The sequence below is a fragment of the Argiope bruennichi genome, chromosome 5 (assembly GCF_947563725.1).
Source record: "Argiope bruennichi chromosome 5, qqArgBrue1.1, whole genome shotgun sequence".
Taxonomy (NCBI): domain Eukaryota; kingdom Metazoa; phylum Arthropoda; class Arachnida; order Araneae; family Araneidae; genus Argiope; species Argiope bruennichi.
This window is the reverse complement of record NC_079155.1, coordinates 119311438-119328214: the sequence shown is the minus strand read 5'-3', so window position 1 is coordinate 119328214 and position 16777 is coordinate 119311438. Positions and strand designations below refer to the sequence as shown.

Sequence of the window (16777 nt, the reverse complement as noted above, 5' to 3'; positions counted from 1 at the left end):
TTGCATCGCATGCTGCAATTAGTGTTTTTTTAAAAAGAAAACTGTAACTTCGTGAATACAGCAGGCATGAATCTCTGCAAACAAATTAGAAAAGGTAATACTTATACAGTTGTATTTACAAGAAAATATTCTTTAATTTTAATTTCTCCCCGTGAACTTTAATAGCACTGATAATGATGTAATCACTGATAATATTTTGTTAAATATTAAATTGTTACACATTGCACTGATAATGCACATTTACATTGTTTTTAAAACATTTTTTTCGTGCAAAAGGAGAATGACACTATCATTTTACTATCCTTTAGATGAGTACTGAGTACCTCTAGAGATAAATAATTCAGGGATGAAAAGAGAATTCGAATTTGTTTTTACTTTAGAAATAAAAGCAAAAAAACAGATGGAAATAATATTTTTTTTCTCATAAAAGCACAACCTTTCTTTTTAACTTGCAAAATCATGAAGTAAAATGTTCTAAATTCCAATTGTTCAAAAATTTAAACTTCTTTTACATAGATGGAAGGATAAAACATACCCATAACATTGAAGAGGAAATTGCGTATGATTCCTTATATAACCGATCTATCATTACGTGGTTCATTTCCTTAAAAGACTGCGATATCCTTGGTAAATTTACACTTTAATGAACAAAAAAGCTTTCTTTATCAGCTTGAAAGTAAGTTACAAGCGAAAAAGAAACTCATTCAAAATGATGTAATAGATTTCCTCAGTCATTCTTTAAAATTGGAAATTTTTTATTCCATTATCTTTTCTTCGATGAAATTACAATTTTTTGAAGAACTCTGATATCAGTACTGATAATCGATCAGACGAAGTAGTGTCACACAAAGATTGCATACGTTGTAATACGTTGATCGGATAGATTGGCGTTATTTAAAATATTCAAGAAATGTCCAAAATTTCCTTTTCCTCTGACAATTTTAGTAATAGTTTTTTTATTTATAACAGTTACAGATATATATAGTATAGATTTCGATTATGTAATTAACAGTTAAATAATTATTGGAATAAGGATGTATAATTCGTTGGATAGTTAGAAAAATCCTTGTAATATGCTCGCCTTATCAAAAAATTATTTTACGATTTCAATTATTAGTAATAAGTCATCGGGAGGGGGCAATCAGGTAATGTTTAGGATTAAGAAACAGCCTCTGTTGTAAGGAAATATCCTCACTTATAAGACTATAAATGTGGGAAAGTCAACCATCTAACTCTCCGACTCGCCCGAAGGCACACGGATTTAAACCATAAAACTGAATGACCGGGCCCGCCGCAACAGCAACATTGGCAGGAACTGTGATTGAGTCCTAAGGGCCGTCACCGGCCACGGTACAACCCTCCCCGAAGGAAGTACGTCCCGTCATCGATGGGAGGAGGCAGATCCCCCACCTATTAGTGTAACCTCCAGGGTGGCGAGATCCAACCACCATGCCGGAAGCATCTCATCCTCATTTCGAGGTGCCCCTCGGGGGTCTATAAATGTGGGAAAAATAAATAAAACCAGCAGGAGTCATCTTCCAAAACTTTCTCACATATTTCCTAAGAAAGGAATTATCCCCCCTCATACACACTCTGCAAAAATGTCTGGACCTTGGATAAAATACATAATATCTTACATGACATTGGCGTACGATAGTTACAAAATATTAACCTTTGGACTGAATTTAGCATTTTTATTGAATATATCGTCCGTTGTTTAGCTATTTTTTAGAAGTTAATTTATAGCATAAGGTTAAAATAATCCTAACATTTAATTTCTGCTTCAAATTCGGTTTTACCAACCAATTGAAATCAAATTTTGGCACAGAACTACAATTGTAGTCACAAAATCCATTGCCAATTTTTTTTATATATGAGTCATTGCATTTCTGAGTTATATCATTTGCATGCTTCTGTAGGTACGGTTCGACGTATATTCGAGGCCTTTTTAGATTTGGCTGAAATTTCTAAATGTTTTTACGCTATGAATGTTAAATCTGGGCATAAGAATTTTATCAATCTATATCTCTTTGTTTTGCAATTACCGTGTTAACTTATATTCGAACAGCTGGACAGATAGATTTTCTTTAAAAGTATTTTGCTCAACATTTGAAGTATATCTACAAATTTAGTATAAAGACCATACACCAGATTTCATTTGTCTAGCTCTTAGCATTTTTGAGTTATCTTTGGCACAAACAGTTAGATATTTTCCAAAAATGTGTAACTAAGGAATGTCTAAAACGTAAAAATTTCAAAAGTTCCAGTTCGAATTTTTTTCTCTATTCAACAATATTCGAACAAGCAAAACACAGCTGACAAACTGTGTACGCTGAAAAGGTTTAGAGTAAATTTTTTTTAGTGCCTATTTATGATATTTAAAAAATATAACGATATCATGGCTTCGTTCTTGTAAAGGCTTCATGACATTTATTATTTGTACCACTAATCTTTTATTTTGAGAAATATTTTGCCATCAAGTCGATACGCTTTGTATACTCGGCTTGGTGAAATAAAATTTCTATTACAGAGAAGACAGTAACGTAGTGGTCTCCGACCCCTATGACGCTACTGATCGCAAGACAATAGAACAGGTCTATGGAGATTGGTCAAAAAGGAAATGTTCTATGATGAACTGTTTAAATTTTTCAATTTAACTGAGCTTGATTAATTTTAATATGAAGAATGAAGAGAAAACTTTTCGAATGTCTTGCCAAATTTCAAGAAAACAATTTTAGAGACATTTGTTAAAGTCTTATTTTGGGGAATAAACCTTGTTATTTATTCACTTTACTATAATGGAAGACTGTATAGCTGAGTGATCACCAATCCATCGACAAATAGAAATAGGAAACATCTGGAGGAAATATTATCTAGTCTAACACTGGATTTCAAGAAAAGTAGAAATTATATTCAAATGCCAGAATTTGAGTTTTTCTTTAATTAGAATCAGATAAAAGAAAATTGCAACAAAACGAAGCATCCATTTATATTGCCTATGCAGAAAAAAATTGGTTAGTAATATGCAGGGCACTATTGCCAAAATGCCCTGATTTCAGTTTATAAAAAAAAAAATTATTTTTATTTGTTAATTTATTTAACGGAGTAAATGCATTTTTAAGCCTTTGAAAAATATTACGAAATATCCAGCTTTCAATCGAACAATTATAGCTATCAACAACTTTGAAAAGGTCTATAATTTTGTTAATTCTATATATTTCTGGAAACTACCTTTAAGATTAATTTAGGAAAAAAACTAGAATTAAATTAATTCATTTAATTCAGGATAAATATTCAAAAAGCGCAGACATTCAGGATTTGCAGAAGCCTTAAGATATTTTTTCAATGCTGTGAAACTTTTAAGATGATTTTCTTATTTGATTTCAACGACATCAAAACTGAGCTGTTCCCATTTTTAAAAAAATCTATAATTAAATGGTTGAAACATCAAAGTATGATGACATTTTAGGTTTGATTCGTCAATTTAGTCCCAATCAGGCTTCATTACATCAATTTCTGCATTCTGTACTTGGCTATTTCTGCATTAAGTGATTTGCGTAAAGTATGCGATGCTATTTAAAAAGTATCAATAAAAGCGAAAATAAAAATTACTATTTCAAATTTACGTCCTCAACTTTTTTAATCATAGCTTAAACATTAAAAAACTACTCGAGTGAAAGATCAGATGAAACAATAAAATTAATTTGAATTTAATTACAACAATAAAAAGTATTACTACAAATTGTATTGATATTAATTCTGAAAAATATAGTATAGTTAAAAAAAGAAATCGTCTATGAAAATAGAATTGGTATTACCGAAATGCTTTTTTATATCAATTTAAAATGGTGCAAAAAGTTTTTCTTGAAGCAATATATTTAGAAATTATTATAAACAAAATTCTTACAATTTTAGCTTTTTTTTTTTACTTCATTTAAAATTGAAATAAAAATTTCTAAATCATGTCTTACAGAAGACTTACTATTGAAGTCGATACTAAATGCCAAATTTGTCTACTCCAATTTCAAAAGTTTTGTTTCATAATTACATAAAACATTATTATATTAAAATTTATTGAATCAGCCACCATTAAAATCTGTCTGGTCACTGAACAAACTTCCAAGAGACAAGTTTACGAGATTCATGATAAACAAAAGGTGTCTTTCTATCAAATGAATATGCGTTTTGTGTAATCTATAAATTATGTGTCTGATTAAACAAAAAAATTTGATGTCACAGCAGGAGTAAAAGAAGGAAATTTCAAGAGCAACAAAAAATGAATAAGAAAGAATAGTTAAAAAAAGAATAGTTTCATCATTTTATGAAAGAGACAGTAATGAAACATTTAACTGATTCAACTTTTAAAAATGATGAATCAGATTTATTGCATTGTCTCTTCTCAGAATGCTACTGTGCTAGCGACGTAATTGCAATACATTTGTCCGCTCCAGGTTGGTGAGTACACCATGTATTTTTCCTGTTTTTCTTTATATTTGAATATTTCCTATTTATATTTGAATTTTTTTTTCTTTGGCTTGAAAAAAATACTAAATTTTCGAAAGTTTGAATTTTTTGAAAGTTTTCTTTTTCAATGAATTCATTAAAACGTAATTGGAATGCTATTGCTCAGCAAATCAAATAAATTCATATTTGTTGTAAGAAACATAATTTTTTTTTAAAAAAAGTTGAATCTCTGTCAGCATTAACCTAAATTTACCTATTTGCTCTTGTTAAAGTTAGAATTTTGTTTATAAACTTTAATTCATTATTTAAAATATGCTATACAACTCCTTATGGTTTTTAAAATTAATTTTTTCAAGGATTCTAAAACATTTGTAATTGACGTTACATGAAATAACATTTCCACTGAAATAGAAAAAAGTAGCTTAAGTTTCTTGAAGATAAAATTTTTCATCCTCAGTTACTTACTCAAAACGGGTAATTATTATTTTCACATTAATTTGGATCGATTTTGCTTTTCTGAAAAAATATTTTTCGCTGATAACAACTATAATAGACACAAAAAAAATCCGCACTAACTAAATTTCTTTAATATAAAAAAAAATTCAACCATCAACACGCATTGACGCATAAATAAAAAAATAATAAATTGCATTAACTTCATAACAAAAACGAATCATTTTCACTTTGCGTTGTAATTACATTTAAAACTTTTTTGGTGTCTTATCAATTAATCCTATTTTTTCACTTTATTTGGATTATTGTCTAAGAGAAATAGTGATCTAGTGAGTTATTTTATTTAAATTTAAAAGAAAAATCTTATATGTCATAAAAATACTTAGCATTTGTTTTTAGATCTGTCTTCTGAAATTATAAAAAATGAGAAATGTTCAAATTATAATTCTATTTATCGACTAAATATTATTAGAAGATATATATTAACGGATATATATTCTAAATTAAAGGATGCAAATTAAATATTACTATTATATTTAATTTTATGTATATTTATTTAATCTTTTACCCAATACTATTTAAATCGTAGAAAAATTGTATATTTTCCAAAGGAAAATTTTATCTCAACTATTAATTTCAACTTCAGATGTATTTCACATTTCCGAACCATTATAGAAAGTGTTCTTTTTTTTGTTTACGTATTTTGGATGATCTGTATTTATTCTATTTAATTTTTTTCAAGTCATTTCGATAACTATATGTGATTTCAAATAACAGCCTGAATTTAGATTTTTAAAAAAATCAAGCTTCTGAGATAAAGATATAAGCCTTTCTTTTCTTCATAGTTTTCACTGTTTAGTAAGAGCATATACCAGTTCAAAAAGAGTATATTTTAACAAAAAAGTTTCTATTAAGAATATAATTATATTTAATAAATGTTAATTAGAACATGTATTTGAATTTAACTTATTTACCTCCAGCGTCTATTTAAGGGGTAGTAACATTTCATTTTTATCGATTCAGTTCATTCTTTTTTATTTCAATAAATTTCAATATATGTTCAATGTGTTTTATCAAATTTCAAAACAATTTTAACTGATATATAGCATTCATTAGACAGATTGTAAAGGATCCACCTACGTCAAAATACCACTTTTTTTTTAATATTTCATTTTAATGCCTGCATTTTCCATTTTGAAAACTATTTTTATTTTACTTTTAAAATAAGCAAAAATTAAATTAATGGCATTTTAATTAAAATTAATAACTGAAAATAAAATCTAAACAGTAATGTAAATAAAATTCTCTCGTTACTTTTATTTAGGTTATTCAGAAATTATTGTTTTACTTTTCAATTTTTTTCTTTGCCATTTATTAAATATTATTTTGGAATATTTTTAGCATGAGTTTCTTTTTTTCCGATGACATTGTTGCAGCTTTAGAAAGATAGTTAAGTTAAGGTATTCAACCATGTTAAGCACATTTTTGACCAATCATCACATTTTTTTAATGTTTTGTTTGAATGCCTACGCTTTTAGGATATTATTACTAGTTTACTTCAAAGATAAATAGAAATAAAATTAGAGGCCTTCTGATAGAATTTTAAACAGAAATATAAATAATCTTTCTCTTTATTTTTATTTAGATTATTTAAAATCTATTGTTTTAAGAATGGTTATTTGATACTATTATTAGTATTAGATATTAATTTGAAGCTATTATTAGTTATTATTGAACTACTTTTTATTTGATGAGGGTAAATTCAAATGCAGGAACTAAAATTTTGCTTTATTATTAAATTTGAAACGCATGTGATGGCAACGTGTGTAAAAATATGGTGGAATACGTAAAAGATACAAGGATGTTGTTGATATTTGAAACAGCTTTAAGTCACCTATTTGTAAATTATATAAATATAAAGTATTTTTTTATAAACAACTGCAATATTACTAATAGCATATTTTGGTTTTCAGCAAGTATACCAATACTTACTAATAGCAAGTACATTGTTTGTTATGGATATTAAAATTATTAATATAGAATGCAAAATATTTAAAATTTCACTTTTATTCTTTTACAGAGTTGAAAAATTAAAATGTAAATGTAAATTTATGTAATTTGAATGGCAAATGTAAATTGAATTTTATACAAAAATGTATTGCACTTTCTTTTGAGTTGTTTTCACAATAGAGCCTATTGACATTAAATATTTGGAACTAAATCTCTGTGTTCAGTGACATTCACAGAACAAGAAGTTTGCATAATAATAAAATAAAGATTGCAAATATTATTATACACATTTCACGAAAGAACAATTGAATGCTTCGAAGAATCAATCAAATTAAACTGAGGACAAAGCAAAATTTTTCAAAAAATGTAAAAAAAAGAAAAAAAAAAATGGTATTAAAAAAGTATTTAACAATTAATTTAACAAAATTTCCCCAAAAATGTAAAAACACGGCATTAAGAATATTATTTAAATACTAATTTAAAAAATTATCACTGTCAGAATTTCCAAATTCTGATAAGGAGTCCCAAATCTGAGTGAAAGTTTTGATTTTTTTAAAAAATAAAAGTGTTTAAAACAATAGAAGCGAGAATGATAATAAGTGCTAAATATAAATGAAATTTAAATTTTGCAATCACCATCTTATAAAAAAGTATCAATTTGTAACTGATGCCAGAAAATGTTTCTCTCAAAGAACTAGATAAAAATAAATTCATTCAATGAGCTTCAATTAAAAATTAAATCTGCATGTGTGCATGCTTGTATATCTGTATATTTTGATGCTTTACATGCTTGATAACTTGATCTGCAGTTTTAAAATCTGAGACAGATATATTTAGAAGATCCGAAATGTTTACCTTGAATAGATTTTCTAACTTTTTTAATTAAATAAAGCTTATATAAGCTTATAATTTTGGCATTTACATCAATAATTCTCGAAAATATATTTGGACAATACACATTTTTCATCTATTTCAAAATCCAAAGAGTTGTTTTCAAATATATCTCTTTAGTTGTTGTGATATTCTCAAATAAATATGAGCAATTTTTTCAAAAATTTTTTTTTTCTTTGTTCAACAATATTTCCCACAGTTACAATAAAATTCGAAAAGTATTTTTTTAACAAATTATTTCCATTACAGGAAGTTTATGAAGAAAGATTCTTTTTAAAAATAAGTTGGGTTACATGAGGCATAAGTATAGTACCACAGACAATGTTATATGTTATAATGTTAATTATCTAAATAGTTATGTGTTTAATGAGTTTTTATGTCATGGGACATAATTCCGTAGGAAAATTCAAGAACACGATAAACAGCACAAACATAAGTCTATAAAATACACACACACACACACACACACACACACACATATATATATATATATATACACACACACATATATATATATATATATACACACACACACATATATATATATATACACACACACACATATATATATATATATACACACACACACACACACACATATATATATATATTATGTATACCATTTCTCACTCAATTTTAATATTTTAAATTTAGATTTTTCTTTTTGCCATATATACAAATAAATATGTTTCATTTGCAGGATATATTTCAAGTTTCTTGCAAATACCAGAAGAAAGGTCACAAATTACTTTGCAGTTCTGAAGAAATTATACTATAATGGAACAAGCAAACAGAAACGCAAACTTCAGCAAGCTTAAAATTATTAAGAATTTAACAGTTTTATCAATAGCATTCCTGTTACTTTATACAGCTTATAATGGGCTTACCATGTTACAATCTACTATGAACAAAATACAAGGAATTGGAACAACTGGTCAAGCAGTCCTTTACATCTCTTACGGAATATCATCACTGTTGATTTCCAGCTATGCTATCAAGAAACTTGGAATAAAAGTTGCTCAGATTTTAGGCATGGTTTTGTATTTACCCTACATTGCAGCAAACTTTTATCCAGCGTGGATTACCATCATACCGTCAGCAGTATTACTGGGAATAGGATCCACCCTGAACTGGGGTGCACAGTGTACGTATTTCAATGAATGTGCTGCTCTGTACAATAAAATCGTGAATAAAAGTCGAACTTTGAAAAGTATAAATTTTGAACAAGTTTATATGAGTGCTACACCTAACAATTATGCATCAAATGTACAAATGTCAGAAAATCAGCCACCATACGCGGAAGGAGCAAAGCAAATTTTAAATAAAGAGGATAAGAAATCCAGTTCCTATTCTATAAATACTAGTCCTTTACACTCCAAGAATACAAACAATGATACATCAGAAAGTCTTGATGTAAATGACAGTCAGTCTTCGAAAAAAATAAAAAAGGAAACCAGTTCTGTTCAAGGCCCCGGAGAAACATTTACCAGAATTAAAAATGATACTAATATATCAAAATCCTTAAAAAATACGCCACTAGATGGAAAAAATGATGTACCTTTTTCTACCCTGGAACGAGATACACAGAAAAAACCAAAATCTCTTAGTTCTACTAATGCTTTGTTCTTCGGATTTCACGGCATGGCATATTGTTCTTCTCAAATCTGGAGTAATTTAATATGCTTCTCCGTCCTCAGTTACGGAATCACTGAAAACTTTAATAAAACTCTAAACTGCTCGTGCGGAGCTGGCTTTTGCGATACTGACGAAGAATGTGTTGACGAAAGCATAGAAGAAGTGCCAACAGACACAAGACATTTTCTCACTCTTCTTTGTGTTGTGTGTGGAGCGATAGGAGCATTATCTGTTTGGCTATTTTTGGATCCAATGGACAAAAGGGAGGAAAAAGTAACTTTTTCGTTTGACGAGTTTTTAGTCACAATAAGGTACATTAAGAAGAAAGAACAGCTTTTTATGATTCCATTAACGATTTTAGGAGGAATGATTCAAGCATTTTACACGGCTGATGTAACAAAAGTAAATATTATTAAATATGTACTTTTTTTAAAATATTAATTACTATTAATATTCTATTTTAAACTTGTTTAAAGCATTTATAAAAATGTATTAGCCCATTGGTTGTCATGAATCCTCAACCAAGACACCGTGAAACTACCGCCTTCCTCTATGGCTTTTACTTTCTCGTGTAAGAACAATAGAGTAGAAAATATTGCTAATCGTCAAAAAAATTCGTTTCCAAGTTTTAGATTTCCCGAAGTTCAAAATATAGAAGTTTTAGATTTCCCGAAGTTCATTTAAATATATATATATATATATATATATATATATATATATATATATATATATATATATATATATATATATATATATATATATATATATATATATATATATATATATATATATATATATATATATATATATATATATATATATATATATATGAGAGATATGTCTCTCCGTTTGACTGTTTATCTCTTACAAAGAAAATTCAAAAAAGTTTTGGACTAGGCTGAGGAAATTTGGTATATGTTTTTTACGATAAATTTGTACGATGTCTCTTAAATTTTGAGCGAAACTTATTCAGGGCGTCTGTCTGTCCAGCTATTCAAATATAAGTTAATGCAATAACTACATAACGAACGGATAAAATTCAGTGCATATATGTAACATCCAAAATGTAGAAATTTATCAAATTATTATCTGTAGGTCTATGCATTTATAAACATGTAGAATATGTACACAAAAAAGCCATGATTTAAATTTATCAAATTTGGAATGAGATTTTGTGACTGCAATTTCGGTTCTGTGTCAAATTTTTGTTTCAATCGGTTTGAAAAAAAATCGCTTAAAACACAGACTTAACTTTGTTATAGAGTTGGCGAAATTATTCCTGCTGTTTTCTTTCGGCAGGGATATCTCTTCTTGGCTTCGCGATGATATTTTGTGAGCCTCTGGATAAAACAAAATAACTTGTAATTGTTATATTTTTTCAAATTAGTTTGACAGCCAGCGTGTTAACATTTATATAACATGTTTAATTCCTGTATATATATTTTAATAACTATTAGTTGAGTAAATATGTCTGTACTTAATTTGCGTTACTTGAAATACTTTTTCTGTTTCTTCACGCTGACTTTATTCTCAAGTGCAGTGAAATGCAAAACATAAAATGACAGTATCTATCTATAATTTAGATATAACTGAGAAACATTAAATTACCAATAAATGAATCAATAATTTTTAAAAACATCTGAATTGCAATGTATAAATTAAGTGAATTCCTACATTTTTTAAAAATCATTTGTTGTGTTGTAATTAATTTGTTGTACGCTTTATTTCAATTGTTCCTGGTAATTTTCACATATGTAATAAAAGTTTTCAATACTGAATTCAAAATCCATGAAATGGTAGTTAATTTCTGATTTCATAGCTGCATTTATCTTTTCTTAGTCATTTAAGTCAGTTTAACAATTTGATATGCTTCTAATGTTCATTCAAGAAAATATTATATGTTTTTGCAAAATGCCTTCGAAATTTCGTGAACTTTAAGAGAGTTGAGAATATCCATGTGGATTATATCCACACAGAAAAGCATGACTCGAAAATGCTTACAGAAGAGACGCCAAGATGTAACATGAGCGCAATTTTGGAAGTATTATAAATTGTGTTTTTTTTTCACTCCAAAAACGAAGTGTATCAGACTTAGATTAAGGTTTTATAATATTTTTCCAAACATTTTCTTAATGTTTAATATGTTTCTTAACATGTTTTCATCAAAAAGCACATTCATCACATATTCGCGAAACTTAAGATATTCATGTAAATGCTTAACATTTTATGAGGTGGTGGTGAAAAGCATGCATCACTATACAAAGCCGAAACATTGGACGTTTCTTTTTAGATAAAATTGTGCGACTAATGATTATTTTACTGTTATGTTTCAGCTAATGAAAAGCTTTACACTGTCTTTCGTATTATACCTATGTTTCTTTATACATTCTATACATTGCGAAATGTTTCTGACCAACCCTTCTAAAATGAATATTATTCATAACGATAGTGTTTATCGTTTACGAATAATGGTTATTTTACTATTAAGTTTCCTCTAAAGAAACATTTTACACTGCATTCTGTACTACATTCATATTTTTTCTACATTTTATGCGAGGAATTTCAAATTTCACAAATATATATTATTCATAACAATGATGTCTACCAGTTTTCAAATGGATGTTTTGAAATATTTAAAATGCGCTACACAATACCAAAAACAATATAAAATTTATTTTTATTTTTTAAAGAATAATCTATTATCAGTTTTTAATAAAACGTGGCATGATTATTTTTAGGCTTACATTGCTTGTGCCTGGACATTATCACAAGTTGGAATGGTCACTGTGTTCTACGGTGTATCCTCTGCTTTGTCATCTCTGCTTTCTGGTGTATTAATTAAGTACCTAGGAAGAATACCAGTTGTATTTATGTGTCAAATTCTCAACGTAGCAAACTTGATTTTCTTACTTCTATGGAAACCAAGCTCAGAGGCTTCTTTCACGTTCTATATAGAAGGTGCGATATTTGGTTTTATAGTTGGAGTTTTCCACACACAAACTAAAGGTAAGTTTAGCCCTTTTAATTGTACTGATTTAACCAATAATGTAATAATTATTATTATTTCTTGCTTGGTTTAATTCATAATTTTGTTCTATATCTTTTCAGTAGTTAAAAAAGTTTTAGTTTTCAATATTTCATTTCAGAATTATTCACATATATTTTTAAAAAATTTAAATTATTTTAGAGGAATATACTAATTTTTTATTAAACTGTATATAAATTATTACCAACGTGTATATACCTACAAATCTTGCACTCACATGTCTTTCTGTCTGTTATTCGTAAATAATTTGCAGCCACAAAATTTTTTTTTCCTCAGGCAGCATAGATATTATGTTTCGAATATTCCTTGCAATTTGATGAGAAATACTCGTTTGATGTTAGATATAAATAGCTATTGTTTCCTTGCAAAAAAGAAAAAGGAATGTGAACTGTTACATTCAAATAATAATTAAAAATTACCTGTCAATTTTGTATAGGAAGATGCGATCTATTTCCTGAATTTGGACTAATAAATAAAACTCGTTCTCTTGCAACAACCAGATTTTCCAGTATGTTAATGTAATGATGAAGCAATCAATTTAGTTCATTTATCTCCAAAAGTTAAAGATCAATCTATTTTTTAACTCAGCTTCTCTTTAGAAATTTTATTTTAAAAAAAAAACATGAATAAAAAGTGGCTGAGTATCACAGGTTATAAACGAAGATATTCAAATTATGTTTGCATCAGTCGGTTATTTTTAATTATCTTTTTTTCATTAATTTAAGCACATTACATTTAATAAATACTGGATCATCTTCCTTGAATCATCTTCAGAGCTGAAGTTGTTAATAATATGTAAATTCAGAAATATTTTTTCGATAGCTTAACCGCAATCATCGTCAAGTATAAGCATTAACGTGAAATATCACTTTTCTGCTTTTGAGATTGTAAAAGTTTGTGCAACAGCGCCACTACAGCAATATTCGCAACGATATTGGCGAAAAATATCACTTTTCGTCACGTAATATTTCTTTCTTGGTGCGGTTTGAGATATAACATAGTAATATCGCAAATGTTATCTCGTTGGTTTGGTAACAGTCATCGTCCAACATAAGTATTAAGTGAGATATTACTTTTGTGTTTTCACGACTGTAGCTCGTAAAAGTGCCAGTATAGAAATAATGGCTGCGATATTGACAAAAACGATATATTTCATGACACTATATTTCTTTTTTTGGTGCAGTTTGATGCTGATATATATTGAATAAGAGAAAATGTATCGCCTTATGTTCTCTTTATCTTCTAACAACTATTCTTCCATTTCAGCTCTTTACGGAACATTCTTTGAGGGAGATGAAGAAACAGCATTTTCGAGTTGCAACATGTACAGCTCCATAGGATGGTCACTGCCCTTTCTCTACAGTTTGTTTATCTGCACTTCAGTGAAGATATATATTTTGCTTACACTATCTTGTGTAGGAATAGTAGGGTATTTACTATCGGAAAGAAGCTTCACCTTGAGGAACAAAGAACTCAAAAGTTCGGACATACCATCACAATCTTATATTAGAGAAATCTGAATAATTCAGATATATTTTAACTATAATTTTTATTTTATACATAAAATGCATACATCCCACCTTGCCAACAGATGGCATATCCTATTTTAGTGAAAGGCGATTGAAAATGCCATGCCCATACTGAATATATTTTCCGATCCTCGAATGATTGGAATTTTAATTAAGGTAAAAAGAAATTATAAGTAATGAGTTACTAAAAAACCCGTCATTTTTCCACATTAAAGTGTCAAATGAACAATGATTTCTTTAGTGGTAAAATTGGAAAATATTTTGAACTATACAAAAGGTCTCAAAACGACCTTACAAATGTATTGTTTCTAGGAATTAATTAAGCATTTTTCGGCGAGTACTTAATACTTCCCATTTTTGGCACTAAAGCATTTACAACTTCTACGTAATATTCATTTATATGAATTGTAATTGACGAAAATGTCATCCCTTATTTCTTTCTCTCACAATTAGTGAAGAAACAACTGATATACTTCTCAAAATATGTGAATTTTGGATGAATATCAAAGAAAAGAGCTTAGTGCTGCTAAATTTCCGAAGAAATCGATGCTTACTCCCTTATTAATGAATATTCTCATGAATTTTCAATGAATATTTTATTATTATTATAGAAGTCATGATAAAGAGATGAGGTAGGCATTGTGGAAATTCCTTTCTTGATAATTATGAGGGGAAGAAATGTGAATTTGGTAATTCAAAATTGAAATAATGTCTGTTTTATTCTGTAACTTATGTATAAAGCATGCGTTAAAGAATCTGCATTCAGAACGCACTGATTTCTACTTCTGGTTGCGGATTTAAGAAATAAAAAAGTTAACACTATGCTCAATTCCAGTCGTTAATGTGTTAAATAATAACTTATTGAATACTTTAGCTAATCCCTGTCCGTGTTTACTTTCTGTTTATGATTATTGAAAAGCTTGGATTCTGGATAACTAAATTTCAATATCTCTTGGAGTTAGTTAAAGTATATTAAAAAGTTCTTTAATGTATTATTTACATATTCTAATAAAATTGTATTTTCTGAATTCTGTGTGTAGTTGAAATTTTTTTATAATTTGGTTTATAAAAAGTTATATAATATATAGTCAAATGGAAAATTGAGACTTTAATAACTTCTTTTCACAAATTATACAAAATTTATAATCAAAACGTCCTATATTTAATTTCTCTAATATGTTTTATAAAATATCATTGATAAAGTACCTACATTTACAATGTACAGTAAATAAGAAAAAAATTGAAGAAAAATAGTTCTCTTAAATATACCTTTATCACTGTACTAAAAAGTAAATATTTTTTATTAATTTTTGACAACATCTTAATTTTTAATTTATTATCATTAATGACACGAAATTTGAAAATCTACTTTTCTCAACTTCAATACGATGAAGAGTCATCTGAAAATATTAGTAAAGTAACTGTCAATAAAATACGGAAAATACTAAAGACATTATATTGTCATTTTAAAATATACAATGTTAAAAAGTTTCAAAATTTTGGCACATAAGAAGATGTTTGAAAAAAAATCAATTTAAAATTCTGGTTTTCTTAAAAAAATTAATAATGCTAAAATCAAGAAACAAAATTTTAAGAAAATGTCATATATATACAATAAATATATTCTTGCAATAGAAAATTAGGTGACAAATACATAGCAACCGCTTTGTCCGAGTAAGATATATACCAAATAAAATATGCAACGGTCGTTGAATAGAATACAAAATTACAACACTACAATGTAGCTGCCAGAATAACAACATGAGAAGCGTGTATTGTCTGAAAGGCAAGTTCATTGAATATATACTTTATTTTATTTCAAATATTTTTTAACTTATTCTACGTCTCAATATGATGTTGCTATGCCATTCTAAATTTGTATTTCATTAAACCTATAATGCACATTTTTTACTGTGCATTTCTTTTTTTTTAATTCATTCAGAAAGACCAACTTCCAGTAAACGCCCTTTTTTCTGTTGTAAAAATGCTTTCTTTGTATCTGGTTATACTTATAGTTAGGCCCAGGCATTTAGAATCATTTTTATAATTTAGAAATTCTCTTCTCTCTCTCGAAAGTTTCGGCAACTCAGATCTGAGGATGAGAAATTGCCGTTTAAATCAGCAGATTCTCACTTTCATGGTGGGCACAATATTGGAGAGAGTTTGAGTTATCGATGATGGGTTATATCAGCGATTCTCAACCTGTGTTGTGCGCCGCACTAGGGGGGCGCGAGCACACTAGAAGGGGGGCACGAGAATATCCAAGAGAAAATATTATTTAAAAGAAGAAAAGAAAAAATATTACGACTAAAGAGAAAATATGACTGAAAGAAAAGTACACATACACATAGAAAACAAATACATTTCGACATATTTCATAACTTATTGAAGTAAAACAACTTACTTAAAACATACTAAATTAAAAACAAATTTAATAATTATTAGTGACTCCCTTGGGCCTGCCTTGCAGAGCAAAGTGTTTCGAAGGAAGGCTTAATATTAGAAATGGCCAGTCTCAGTTCTCGAATATGTCGACCAAGTACCTCAATTTCATCACAAATAAACTATCGCGAAAATTCTCGGCCTCCTGTCTGTTTTCTTCTTCTAGGAAATGGCGATTTCTTCTCTTAATTCATAAACACGTTGCAAAAATTTCACACGTGATGGCCACCTTGCTTCGCAATAAAATAGTAACGCTGAATGTACAGAACCCATGTCTTCACAAAGTGCGGAAAAGATTCTCGATTTC

General features: G+C 28.1%; 1 protein-coding gene across 2 annotated transcripts; it reads left to right on the top strand.

The window, feature by feature from the left end:
• The first annotated feature begins 4314 nt into the window (after positions 1-4314).
• LOC129969682 (UNC93-like protein) lies at positions 4315-14989 on the top strand. 2 transcript variants are annotated; one of them, XM_056084348.1, is made up of 4 exons: positions 4315-4455; positions 8519-9855; positions 12192-12459; positions 13766-14989. In XM_056084348.1, exons 2-4 carry the CDS (start codon positions 8596-8598, stop codon positions 14017-14019), a joined length of 1782 nt encoding a protein of 593 aa, XP_055940323.1. In that variant the 5' UTR covers positions 4315-4455; positions 8519-8595; the 3' UTR covers positions 14020-14989. The 2 variants fall into 2 exon arrangements, with proteins under 2 accessions (XP_055940323.1, XP_055940324.1); XM_056084349.1 differs by having other exon boundaries at positions 4413-4451.
• The last annotated feature ends 1788 nt before the right edge of the window (positions 14990-16777 follow it).